General features: G+C 44.8%; 1 protein-coding gene across 2 annotated transcripts in view; it reads right to left on the bottom strand.

Annotated features, from left to right (window-relative positions):
• The window catches only part of MALT1 (MALT1 paracaspase), a 716,169-nt gene extending 703,151 nt beyond the window's left edge, over window positions 1–13,018 (bottom strand). Inside the window, exon 1 of one of the 2 annotated variants that reach the window (XM_078674893.1) lies at window positions 12,805–13,018. In XM_078674893.1, coding sequence (XP_078531019.1) covers window positions 12,805–12,956 — 152 coding nt within the window. In that variant the 5' untranslated portion in view covers window positions 12,957–13,018. The remainder of the gene's footprint in view (window positions 1–12,804) is intronic. The other variant, XM_078674892.1, reaches the window with a different exon arrangement.
• Window positions 13,019–13,920: the final 902 nt, after the last annotated feature.

The raw sequence follows: 13,920 nt of genomic DNA, 5'->3' as shown, positions 1-13,920 counted from the left end.
ATACAATCTAACAGATACACAGATAGAAATGGCACAAAGGGAAGCTAAATATACAATGCTGCAAATTGAAAAACTGGCCAGGCTTCCATTCACAGTGGCTGAGTTACTATCCACAGCTAATCCATGGCCAAATTCCTCTCCAGGTCACTACCTTTTAGTTTCACTATTGACTTGAACAAAGGCAGGGAGGCAAATATAAAAAATTGGGTAAAGAATACATTAAGAAATCCTGGTATTTACCATATAGATTTCGATGCAGGAGTGGGGATCAAGAAGTGTTTCTTAGTGGCACTAACTGCAAGAGCGCTTTAAGCGGTTCTCTCATGTGCCATGATATTGGTTTGCACACGGCCTGTAATGGTTCAGCTTCGAATCTGTCTTGCCACATGAAAGGAACTCCAGCTGCCGTGATCATGCCAGTGTTCGAGTTACTTTCGAATGGGAGTTACTTGATGCTGAACGATCAAGGTTTTTGTGGGATGCTCCCGGGCATTGCCTATCTGGTCACCGTGAACACCTGGGTTACTTGCTGAATGCAAGTATTGTTTTCTCTGAAACACAGTCAGTGAGGCGCCAGTATGGCCTTCACTGAATGTTTCTTTTATACAGTTTGATGCTTTGAGCAGAATGAAAGCCATGCTTTTACAGCAAACCGTGCCATTGACCTCTGCACGCGAAACCTTTGAACTTCAAGTTGCGAGGACCTTGACAGAGATACAGGTGCTAATCCGTACAAACTGCCCCCAACATTTCATAGAAATGGTGGGTCGTATCGTAAATGTGTCAGATACGAGCGGTATTGTACACCTACTTAAAACCATAGGGTCAGGATTCCTTAACACCTTGCAGACCATCCTCGGAGTTGTTCCTAACTTTATGCACTCCGTATTCAGAAGCATTTTCAGGGGTCTACCTCTGATCCCGCTTGCTATTGCTGGAATCCGAATAGTCTTTTACCTGCTTCACAATGAACGGACCATGTGCCAGCAAAAGTTCTCCTGGAAATATATTCCTGTGAGCGCATGGTACAACATCTGGGTGCGCCTGTCCTTCGAGAACTAAGTGCTTCTTGGTTCCTGTCATTCAGCCCAGTCTACGAAGACTGCATTGTACCAGTTTTCCGATGCCTGTTCTGCGGAGGAAAATGAGAGTTAGACATATGTCACCTCTAATGGAAACACCAGCAGACTTAGACTCCAGGATGGAACCACTGCGGTCCCATGCTCAATTCTGTCCCCAGCATATTCCCATCTTAACGCATGCATTCTTCGAGGATCCGCAGGTGCCCTTGACTGAGTTGGATCTCAGCTCCACCATTGGCACCGAGGTATCAAATACAGCACCAGCTGCCTTATCAACTCTTGGCAGCACTGAGGAGTTTCATATATGCATACTGGACATGCTATGCGAGGTACTACAATGTTTGTGCTCTACGACAGCAGGCAACGACAATATTATGTCTCCCAGCCAGGACATGTAATCAGAATCTGGCTCACCGTGTGCTGGGAACAAATTCAGTTTTTTCTTTCCCCTTCTTTTTCTCAAAATAACTTTTTTCAAAATTGACACTTATTATACCAAAGCATTGCCTTCTAAGTACGCTTACAGTAGTTCAACTTGAGTGATTGAACTCATTTAGAAATGTGATTTGCAGAACTTTATTACAAATGTCATACTTTCACAAGAAACATTTATTTCCTTGTTTTAAACCGTTTCTAAATTAAATTTTAACGTTTTTAGAAACATTTCAAATGACTGCTTGATAATTTTATGCACTGACACCATTATAAATGTGTATCTCAAATGTGTATTATCATTGTTAAGTATAAGGTGGTGTGGGTGTTCTATTTCATATCAGTACCCTGATATAGGTCTAGGGAACATCGTACACTTTCCCTACATCGTCTCCCCGTCATTTCATATGAACGAGCCTTATAAGGACAGAACTCCAAATAAGGACAGACTGCCTTGTATGGACATAACTCCTTATAAGGACTGTAGCCTTTTATGGACTAAACCTTTCACCTAGTTCCATGCCGAGGGGCGGGTTTTTCTCAATCGATATTGCTAAGACGTCATCCTTGGCACATATGAATAATTTATGAGTACACCCTACAGAAGGTCCACTTCACCTCTCCCCTCGACGCACAAGGTTTAATCCCCAACGTCATCCTCATACTAAACAATGGGGAACATACGCACATAGACTTTATAAATACAGCACCTCTTACTATCAGTAAGCAGGAGGGAACCGAGACTTCAAGGACGACACACTGACCAGAGATGCTGCAGCTCCGCATGCCATCGCTCCAGCTGACAGTGGTCTGACGATCCCTTGCGGGGTGCCCAACTCAAGTCCAGGACGAGGTCCCACTCTCTCACTATTCAGGTATGGGGGTACGACTAAATCCTAGTGGTATTCTAGGCTCTTAGACTTAGGCTCTTTCACACCTACTCACATGCTAGGTACACTTAGGTACATCTAGACAGGCATCCTAGGAGTACGCACTTTATTTTATAAATGCATTCATATTCATGGTCATGACTATTGCAAAATCGTAGAACAATACTATTTCTTTCTATTCACTGTACTGCTGGTTCTATATCTCGGCTGCTGTATTACAGTTGTAGCAGCGCACTTATTGTACATGAGAAGAACTACGGTACAATAAAGTCTTATTGTAAACGCGCTCAAATGTTTCTTCTGTGTATCTCTCTGAGAGCAAAACAAGCAAGCACGAGTGACTGGGTGAAAAGTAGTATAGTGTTTCCATGGGTCTGAGGTTATTATGTTCTGAAGTTGCACAAACTAATCTCTCTGATAACAGGAGATTCTAGTAGCACGGCAAGCTAGCTAATGCGAAAACATAGGCTGACATATTCTGTGGGGTTGTACAGACTCAGTTTGCCACCAAGCCCACAATATATGTTAACAGTAAACAGCGTAGGTCCTGCATGAAAGAGACCTATCAGAACGACACTACAGAGGTCTCAGACAACCTTAGAAAGCTATCCAATTGGTAGCTGCAGAGAGCAGCCTTCAGGCTTAGTCTTGAAAAAGTGTAGAGTAGCTTGTTTTACCAGAATGCAATCTTACAGTATAGATTAAAAGAAAAGTTACAGTATCTCCCAAACGGAGATAGACACAAAGCACACAATACTTTAGCAAAGAAATCTCAGTAAATATCACTAATACACAGCGGGCCCGGGGTGGGCCAAACCATATACTAAGAAAGTGGTGTAATAACCACGACTTGAGGCAGGACAATGTTGAGAGGCTGTACAATTGCTGGGGTCCCAAGGAACGACCCAAGGTGAGTAGACAGGGACCCCCACGGAGTGCGTATGCAGTATGTGAACACGACCGAGTGCTCCTTATAAGTCTATGTGAAAGTCGCGGTTGGAATTTCAGAGATTAAGGACCCTTCCCAGTAGACCATGAAGAAATCCTGTGGAAGGCAGAAGGTTAGAGAGCCAGCCCACCCAAGTCACCTATCTCAAGAAAGCCGGGTGCATAGGTGTGAAGTGGCATTGGAAACCGCCGAACCCATTGGAGGACTTCAGGAAGGTGCCGCTACTGGAAGAGGAGAAAGTGTCCGGAGGAATCCAAACTTGGATTCTTGATGGAGAGTACCTGAAAGCAGAGGGGGCAGAGTCTGGGTCACTTGGGAGTGACCAGGGGCTCGGGCGACGAATGCTGACGGATGTTGGGTGCTTCAGGATGAATGTCGATGACCTTGCCTCTGCAGCTGTAGGAACCAGGCAATGCGGAGGATGAACAGGAGCTGGCCCCCTGCCCTCGGGACTGCAAAGGCCTGCTATAGGGGTGACTTGTAGGTTTTAAGTGCAGTGACCCTTAGATATAGTAAACCTATATCTTAAATGGTGCATGCACTGACTTACACAGGCTGCAATGGCGGACCTGTAACTCCATTTTGAGTAGCCTCTCATAGGTGGCATAATACATGCTGCAGCCCATGGGGGACCTGGGGGTACCTATACCCTGGATACATGGGTACCATACACTAAGGACTGACAAGGGTACCCCAGTATCCAATCCGGGGTGAAACTAAATACACAACAGTTTAGGGAGAAAGCAGATAAAACGGGGTCCTGATTAGCAGGATCTCAGTCAAACTAGTCAAAAACCAGCTTAGCACCAGGTAAAACGTGGGGGTACACATGCAGAAGGATCCGACCTTCCTACACATCCACTACAAAAATTGGTAACTTGGCCGGAGAAGGCAAGAATCTGGTTCTTGTTTGAACTTGACAGCAGTAGGCTTACAGCAGTGCATATACCAGGAAGGCCTTCAAGACAAGGACTAGACATCCCAAGCAAAACCACAAAAACTCAATTGCACAGTAAAGAATGATAAGGAAAAACACAAACATTTCCCCACACAAGAAAAAAAAAAAGACTCCGGAGCATGTCGAGCTAAGTACCAGAAAAATATTTTTAAAATGGAATGGGGAAGGATGTCCCTGGAATTACTACGTCTTTAGGTACAACCTTAACCAACTGCAGAACACTTAAGGACCACAAAGAATATGACCAGAACCAAGCCAAATACTTACCCACCACAGAACCAAAAGTAAACGAGCAACAGTTCAGACGTAAAGACTTACAGAACAGGGCCCAGGGAGAGAAGATTTGGGTTTGTAAATAAAACAACGAGGCAGAGGATGTCTTGCAGGGTATGTTTGTCAAGATGAAGGAAGAACTGAAAGGTCAAGCACAAAAAGGAATGGCAAGGCGTAGAGGTCGACAGATAACCTTTGAAGAATGGCATTTTACCACCAGAAAAAAAGCCATAATCAGAGACGCAAAGAAACATAAATAATCAAAAGAGTAGAATAATCCTCTTGCACGACATAACCATCAGTCCTGCGCCAAAGGAAAGAACTCTTGAGAATCACAAATGCCCCAAATTAGCAGGAAGGTAAAGATGAGAAAGATGAGATTAAGATGAACATTACCCTGTGGCTTGCAGTTGCAGAATTGCAGCAGAAATATCTTTGTATCCATGTTAAAGAAAGGTCTTAGGGTGCTGCCCATGAAAAATTAAATACGGACCGCTGCAAACTCAGCAGTGAAAAAAGTACAGACCTCCAATTCACAGGCACCTAAAAAACAACAACATAGGCGGAACATCCTTATACATGGATACGAAGAGGACTGAATGATACCAGAGACTTAACCTGAATGTTAAAATCCATTATTCATCATTGGAGAAAGGACTTCTATGGGAGTTGAGAATTAAGGGCCAGATGCATGTACACCTGGTTGTAAAATAATGGTCACAACTTGCAAGCAGTATTTTTGTGACTAGTGTGGTAATTTGCGAAGTGACCAATGTACGGTTGGTTTGCAAATTAATGGCTTGCAGTGGGTCTCAAATCTATCTACCTCATATATTTTAATGAGGTGTATTGCAAATTGTGACTGGTTAGGAATTGCAGCCATCACAGGGATAGTGGCTTACTGAGGTCAGCAGAAAAACACGTATGTGATTACTTTTAAATAAAGAATTTTTTTCTTTAAATGCAACCTCGTTTCATTATGGAAATTCAGGATACGTTTAAACAAAAACAAATCAAAATGTACCTTTCATTTCTTAAGAGTAGGCAGTAGTCGATTGGATCATTGCCTACTCTTAAAAATTATTTGTTTGAACATTCACAAAAGGGAAGGGGTCCCCAGGTACCAGATCCCATTCGCGAATGGCTTACCAGTTCGAGGTGATAACATGTTAATGCTTTAAAACTGGATTTCTGTTTGCAAAGCATTAAGACATAGCATTCCAATGTGGCATTTGGAAGGAACTCCCTAAGCATGTCCCTTCGAAAAACTGATTTGGTATTTGTTTGCAAACCCAATTTGCTATTCAGTAAAGTGTTACAGGTTCACAATTTGGGTTTGATACATCAGAAAAAGCATTTTTGCAGTCTGAAAATTGTGCCATTTGAAAATGCAAAAAGGCTTTATACATCTGGCCCCAAGCTAGGTAATTATAAAGCCATTAAGCATTTTGAATTAGAGTTTTCACCAGAAGATAATAACCATGGGAGAAGAGTAGGATTCATCAATGGCACTACCATGAGGTTTTTAAGAGGTTATTTGTTTGGTGGGTAAAAGTGAGGGCCAACAGGCAACGCATGCCTTTAAATAAAGAGGTCTATAAAGCATCTGCAGTACCAGAACATTTGGAGAATCAGATAAGGGCCAGAATGAGTATCTGAAGAGTGCTGAGCTCCCATAAATCATGCAAAATAGGATAATACATAGAAAGAGCGAAAAAAGAACAATTTTCCTGAATATGAAGCGGTTTTAAAAGTTCACACTTAGAAACTTTTCAAGGTGATTCTGACAATGTTATTCAACGGGAGGAAATTCAGGTTACAGGTAAAGTATGATTGCGTTACTTTTGTAACCAAGCACAAGTCTCCTCGGGCCAGCACTGGGGGCCTAACTCAAAACAGGTAGGTAATTGTGTTTCAGTATTTCGTACGATTTTTAAAGAATATTTGCAGTTTTCAAAGGTAGACACATATGAAATTTCATAAAAAAGCAGACAAAGGGTTCCTATGGAGAAAATACAGGTTGCTAGTAAACCCGCTAGGGATTACTTTTGCGGTTCAGTACTGGGCTGAAAGGGACAGTACTGGCTTCTCTCCTGATCACAGGTGAGTATTTTCGAATTCGGACTTTGGCTGATTTTATAGGAATATTTTCAGTTTTCAAAACTGCACACTTAGAAAATTTTCGAGTCAAAATGGGTCAATGTTATCCAATGGCAGGTAAGTGAATTACCGGTTTCCAGGTGAGTACTTGGTTGGTGAAGTTAGGGTTCTGGACGTAGACTCAGGGGTCCCCCAGGGTCAGGTGAATACAGTTAGTTCAGTCCCAGCAGCGCAGGGGCGGCCGGGTGCAGAGGTAGGTAGGCCCAATGTTATCCAATGAGGGAAAGGGGGCCTTCGGGTGGTGGCAGCTGGCTGGCAGGCAAGGCGGCTCTGGAAGCTGGGCTCCTGGTCACTTGCTCAGGGCAAGGGGGAGAGCGGGGGGGTAGTATGATAGGACAGAGAGGTCACAGCCAGCAGCACTCTGGCGGCTGGGTGCAGGGTGCTTTTGAGCCTTCGGGCGCTCAATGTTATCCAATGAGGATCTTGAAAAAGGAACAAAGGCTGTAGGCTCGGGGACGGTGACTCTCCAGGGGCGACCAGCACTTCAAGAGGTAAGTTGGGATCTTGGAGCACAGGTGGGTACCCCAAAGGGAGGCACAGGGGGCCGTGGGGCGCCGGGTGCAGGGGTGTCTTTGGGGGTCGGAAAAGTTTCCCCTCGGCTGGTCGCGGTTGGGGTGGCCCCTGGTTCTGAGTCTGCAGGCGTCAGCTGGTTCGTCGAGGAGGGTCTTTGGGCACTGGACTTTGGGTCCCAGTCGCCGGGGGGACGTCCTCGTGGTCTTGGTTCGGGTTGGCCCGGCCCGGGCTCGGCTGGTGCAGAGTGGCTGGTCCGGAGCTTCCTGGTGAGCACCAGGTGGGTTGTTGCAGCAGAGCCTCTGCTGATGGGAATCCCAATCTTCAAGAGGGTCAAGTCAGGCAGGTCCTCTGGGTGTCCCAAGGTTGCTGTCCGCGAAGGTCGCCGAGATTAGGCAGGAGCAGGTTCCAGGATCAACAGGCCGGTATGGCTGGGGCCAAGTCAATTGTTGTTGTCCTGTTGTTAGCAGCTGGGCGGCAGGTCTTCTTCTTCTTCATCTTCTTTCTTCTTTTGATACCGGGATCTGAGGAAGGAAGGTTCAGGGAGCCCCTAAATACTACATTTAGGGGTGTTACAGGTAGGGCAAGGGCAGGGACCAATGGGTCCCTGTCCTGGGGTGAGGACACCCCCTAGCCTGCTCCTCTCCTGTGGGAGGGGGCAGGAGCCTAGCTGGGATGGGGCAGGGCTCCCCATCTACAAGATGGCCGGAGCCCGGGGTCGTGCTTCACTAGATTACTGAATGGCGAGTAGGCTTTCAATGGGATGAGTTAAGTCATGGCGAGAATCTTAAACCAATTCAGTCTAGGGTCACATGTTATAGTCATGATCAATACAAGCTGCAACAGGCCAATGGCAAAGGTTGGGGTCACTGCCTATTTTCCCAATATGATACAAATACAAAAGGAGCAGCAGACAGCACTGCTTGCTCTCGCCCAAGTTCTTTGTATTTTCCAATGGAGAATTTGCCGCAAAAAGAAGATTACTGACCTACCTTTGTCCAGGATCTGGTGGCACCGAACACAAGATGTCAATGACTTCGGCCCATACCGTGTCTCTATCAACATACATTTGAACATTGTGCAAGACACTTGAGCATTTTAATCGAAAAACAGATTTTTTTTTATAGTCACCTTGACAAAATCGGAACTGCTAACCTTAAATAAAGAGGGATAAAATTCGGAGAAGCTAAACTACACCCTTTTAAAATAAAAACTCCTCAGGGAAATACCTAGAGATGCACCTCTGTTGATAAAATATAAAGTACAAAAATTAAAGTGCAAACAGCAGATTAAGTGGACCTGCGAGAGACTCTCTATGTATGTATGTGGTATTTCAATAGTGCTAACCTATGCAAAAGACAGCATAATGAGGAGTCATAGAAGAGGCAACTGGTTTGTGGAAGATTAATGAACCGTGATGTGGTGTTCTTTAAACAGGTGAAACAGCAACTCTTACTTAAATCGGACGTAGACGGAAAGGGCCACCTGCCTTGCTTTTTCTACACACCTTAGTCTGCAGTCTGATGGTGTCCTGGCTGTGGATAGTGAGTTTGCCTGCAAGATAAGCTGGAGTGCTGGTTGTGATGGCTTTGTAAATGATACATGATTTTTTAAAGGTGCTGTGGTCCGGCAAAGGGAGTGTTGATTGGATAGGTAGGAGTAGAACCGGTGAAGGATATTGTCAGTAAATCCCATTGTAGATGCAAGGGTCCACATGAGGGCGGGGTGGTTGACCTTACTGAAGGCAGCTGAGAGATCCAGCGATGTCACGAGGCAGAGTTAATCATGATCTGTGGTTGAGGGCATTGCATATGATGTAGAGAGGTCTTCGTGCTGCAGTGTTTTCTAAAGATAGACTAGTTGTTCAGGAGGTAGTTAGCGTTCATATGATCTTGGAGTTGAACATAGGCTGTTTATTCAATTAACTCGTTCTTATGAAAGTACTGCCGTTCTGTGGAGGTAGGAAAATACTGCACCACATGTACTGAAGTCCTATAGAGCACAGCCTGCTTTGTCTTATTAAAGAATGGACAATCCAGCCAAGAAGAGAAAGTACCACCCCATTAAAATACTGCCGTCCTCTTCAAAACTTCTAGCTCTGTCCTTCTAAAAGCACGCAGCCCACATCAACACCCTGCAGTATTGCATGTAATATCAGCACCGGACAATGAAAGGCCGTGGAGGCCTACTGAGATGGTCGTCCGCATCCACACAGTGTGGCCATCCCCTGTCTACGTGCCACACTAGTCAGATTTAAACATGGCAGGACCCTCCTCTCCCTCACACTAAATCTATACGTGCAATTGAGTGCCAGAAATAGTTACAATGATCCTTGGAGAACGTGCCACAGCCATCCTATTACAAGTGATGCAACCCTGTGGAGAGTACAAGCACTCGCGCGTTACCATTATGTTTTTTACTGGAAAAGCACCGCCACTGTCCCATTTTAAAAGTAGCAGTCATGCAGACAATTGACAGATTTTCCTATTAAAATGAGTGCAGTCTTGCAAAGAAGACAGTGTTGTTCCACTTAATGTATTACAATTCTGCTAGGTCACGGATTGGTCCCTTCAAGTGTATACAGGGAAGTCACAGCACAAGCCAATGAGGTGTGCATGTAGTCATGCACAGACATGTAGAATCAGCTCTGAGACAAATACTGCAGTGCTGCTGCGAAGGGCCCACATAGAATAATGCGGCCATGCTGCAATTGCCACTCTTGCAAGACTGATTGCACATGCAGGTCTGTGCCACTGCAAAGAGAAAGAAGTGCCATTACTGCAAGGCTGACTACATCCAGATTAGTGTTGCCATAAAGAAAACGAAGAGCCATTACTACAAGGCAGACTGTACATTCAAGTGAGTGCCAGTACAAGGAGCAAGAAGTGCCATTACTGCAAGAATGTCTCTGTACATTCAGGTAAGTATCACTAGAAAGAGAAAGAAAGACCATTACTGCAGGGATGACTGTACATTCAGGTAAGTGCCACTGCAAAGAGTAAGAAGTGCCATTACTGCAAGGCTGACTACATCCAGATTAGTGTTGCCATAAAGAAAACGAAGAGCCATTACTACAATGCAGACTGTACATTCAAGTGAGTGCCAGTACAGGGAGCAAGAAGTGCTATTACTGCAAGAGTGTCTCTGTACATTCAGGTAAGTATCACTAGAAAGAGAAAGAAAGACCATTACTGCAGGGATGACTGTACATTCAGGTAAGTGCCACTGCAAAGAGTAAGAAGTGCCATTACTGCAAGGCTGACTACATCCAGATTAGTGTTGCCATAAAGAAAACGAAGAGCCATTACTACAATGCAGACTGTACATTCAAGTGAGTGCCAGTACAGGGAGCAAGAAGTGCTATTACTGCAAGAGTGTCTCTGTACATTCAGGTAAGTATCACTAGAAAGAGAAAGAAAGACCATTACTGCAGGGATGACTGTACATTCAGGTAAGTGCCACTGCAAAGAGTAAGAAGTGCCATTACTGCAAGGCTGACTACATCCAGATTAGTGTTGCCATAAAGAAAACGAAGAGCCATTACTACAATGCAGACTGTACATTCAAGTGAGTGCCAGTACAGGGAGCAAGACGTGCTATTACTGCAAGAGTGTCTCTGTACATTCAGGTAAGTGCCACTACAAAGAAAAAGAAATGCCATTACTGCAATGCTGGCTCTATATTCAGGTAAGTGTTGCTATAAAGAAAAATAAATGCGATTACTGTAATGCAGACAGTGCATTCAAGTAAGTGCCAGTACTAAGAACAAGAAGTGCCATTATTGAAAGAATGACTGTACATTAAAGTAAGTGCCACTACAAAGAGAAACAATTGCCATTACTGCAAGGCTGACTCTAAATTCAGGTAAGGGTTGCTATAGAGAAAAAGAAGTACCATTACTGTAATGCGGACTAAACATTCAAGTAAGTGCCAGTACCAAGAAAAGGATGTGCCATCACTGCAAGACTGAGTGTACTTACCTATATGCAGCATCGACACGGTGACTACAGTCATGAGAGGATGCCCGTAAAGTTGCCTTCTAAAGTACTGATGCTCAGCAAAGAAGCGTAAGTATCGTCTCCTCACAAGTACTTCGGTGCATGGTAGACATGCCAGTGCTGTCCAAATAAAGGTACTGCACTCCTGCTCAGAAGTGGAAGTAGTGAGCTTCAGAGGTACTGCACTCCAACTAAAAAGTGGCACATTACTACATAAAAGCAGTGTATCTTTATTAAGAGGTAGCGGAACTGCCCTACTGTAATTGCTGCACTACTGCTGAAAAGTACCAAGCAGTATTTATCAAAGAACTGCAAACAAAAGCAGAGATCTAACTCACTGGAAATAACCCTGGAGTACTTTCTATACAATTCTGCTCTTTTGTAAAAATTGAGAAATCATCAAGCACATATGCCAATAACCTTTTTTTTTTTTAAACAGTGATTTTTCGCCAGTTACACAGCATATACAATAAGAAACAGATATAGTCTAGTTTATTTTGTTTCTCTACAGTTTCATTTTTCAAACTCGAAATGTATTTCTCCAACTGCTAATTACATTGCTAGTAAGATTCCCCCATGAAATAATTGTCTGTGCTGGAATCTGCAGTGATCTTAAAGTCACAGCCCTGCAGGGCTAATTCATACATCCTTCCCTCTCAGGTCGGTAACCCGAGTTCTATTAAAACGGCTAAAAATAACATCTGTTACTTATAGCAAGGAAGCGTTGTATGGAAAACACGTCGTCATTATGCACATATATAGGCAGGACAGTATTGCCCTGGTTTAAAAGATCTGCTCTATTTCTTTCAATAGTGCACAGTATATGTAATTTGACTCTGTGGGTGGGCAAGAACACTTTTACAGGCTAAGAAGTTCGCAGCGCCCAAGAAAGTTACAGCGAAGTTGAAAGGAGGCGCCAGTCCACCACCACTTCAAATACTGCAATTCGAGCAACCTACAACGGAAACCGAAAGCAAGTATGCGCTCATCTGCTTTCGAAATTGAAGTGGCTAGTCAGTCACCTGTCCTGAAGCCCGGCACCCAAACTATTTATCATTAAATATAAACAGGTTTTCAACTACATCATCTGAAAATCTATGTGATTAACGTGCCGTGAAAAAAGACTTATTTCCAAATGTTAAACGCCTTTAAGACGGATCAAAACATTCAGTAAGAATAACTAACAAAGGAAGGCACTGAAACCCAGATGGACGAAAACAATCACAAAAAAATGCGTGCCATAAAACGTTTTGTCTAGTTGTCTTACTATTTCGAACCCGGTTTCACGCCCGGGGTGGGCACCGTCCGGCTCACGAGTTGCTTCTGCTGTTTTGGGTTTATGGAAGCCCGCAGGTGCTGTCAGGTAGGGGGCTGGCGACCTAGGTGTGCTAACACCGCAACGCACAAGTGCCCTGCAGCGAAGCCCTCTCTGTATGCTCAGCTCGGGCGGGTGCGGTGATCGGCGTCTGTGGGTTTCCGTTTGAAGCGCTACCTGCGTGTCTTGAAGTAGGGCACTCTCTATGCGCGCGAGAAGAGGGTTATGGAAACTTACCTCAGCTTAGCCCGTCCTCCGGCCCCCATCAGCTCGGCCATCTGCCTCCAACCCCTGTCGCCGCTGCGGTCCAGCAGCTCGGCCACCTTCCTGCGCACAGGCTCGCTCACCTGGTTGATGTTCAGGGAGCGGAGCAGCGGCGCGTCGGACATCTCTGCGGGAGGCGCAGGTACAGCGCCTGCAGCGCGCTTCCTGCTTCGGAGGAGGCTCCTCCCAGGGCAGGCTCACGGCGGGGAGGAGACGAGCTGGTAAGTGAGGTAAGGAAGCAGTGGAGGTGAGCAGCAGTGGCGTTTCTGGAAGTGAATTTTAGGGTGGGGGCGCCCATTATACCAGAGATAAAACTAGCGGAGCCACCAATAGAGGTATATAAATATATACAAAGGAGCTTGTTAAAAATATATCTGATTGAATGTATGTGTGCATATGTATGGACACATACATACAATGTTTAGTTATGAAGATATACACACATACATGTAAATCAAGATTTAAACATTTTAAGCAAACAACACTCCATCTTGCAATGAAAAGTGGCTGGGCAGATTAATGAATGAGACAAGGTGCATTGTCTGTTTAGGTCTCACCTGCACAGGGCAAGTTAAATCTTGTTAAACTTGGAATCTTTTGGTGTGTTTCCCCTGTCTTTTTCCTTTCTGACCTCCCGGTTTTGACTCTGTTTTTGCTGGTTTAGTGTCTCTGCGCACTTTCTCACTGCTGTTCAGTGTTAAAGTGCAAGTGCTCCTGTTGTAAATTATGTTATGGATTGGTGTTTCCATGATTGGCATATTTGATTCACTGGTGAGGCCCTAGTAAAGTGCCCTGAGAGGGCCAGGGCTGGTAAATCAAATGCTACTAGTGGGTTTGCAGCACTGGTTGTGCCACCCACAGTAGTAGCCCTGAAAAGGTAACTCAGACCTGCCACCGCAGGGACTGTGCACAGTTTGTAACTGCCATGTCAACCTGGCAAGTGCACCCCCTTGCCAGGCCCCAACCTTCCCTTTTTCTACATGTCAGTCACCCCTAAGGTAGGCCTAAGGTACCCCTACGGGCAAGGTTCTGTATTTGTTAGAAGTAGTACAGCTGTGCGTGACATTTCCTGGTTGTGAATTACAGTGC

Source organism: Lissotriton helveticus, chromosome 2_1 (assembly GCF_964261635.1).
Source record: "Lissotriton helveticus chromosome 2_1, aLisHel1.1, whole genome shotgun sequence".
In the NCBI taxonomy this organism is placed as follows: domain Eukaryota; kingdom Metazoa; phylum Chordata; class Amphibia; order Caudata; family Salamandridae; genus Lissotriton; species Lissotriton helveticus.
The sequence above is the reverse complement of the archived record's forward strand: the minus strand, read 5'-3'. Positions and strand labels throughout refer to the sequence as shown.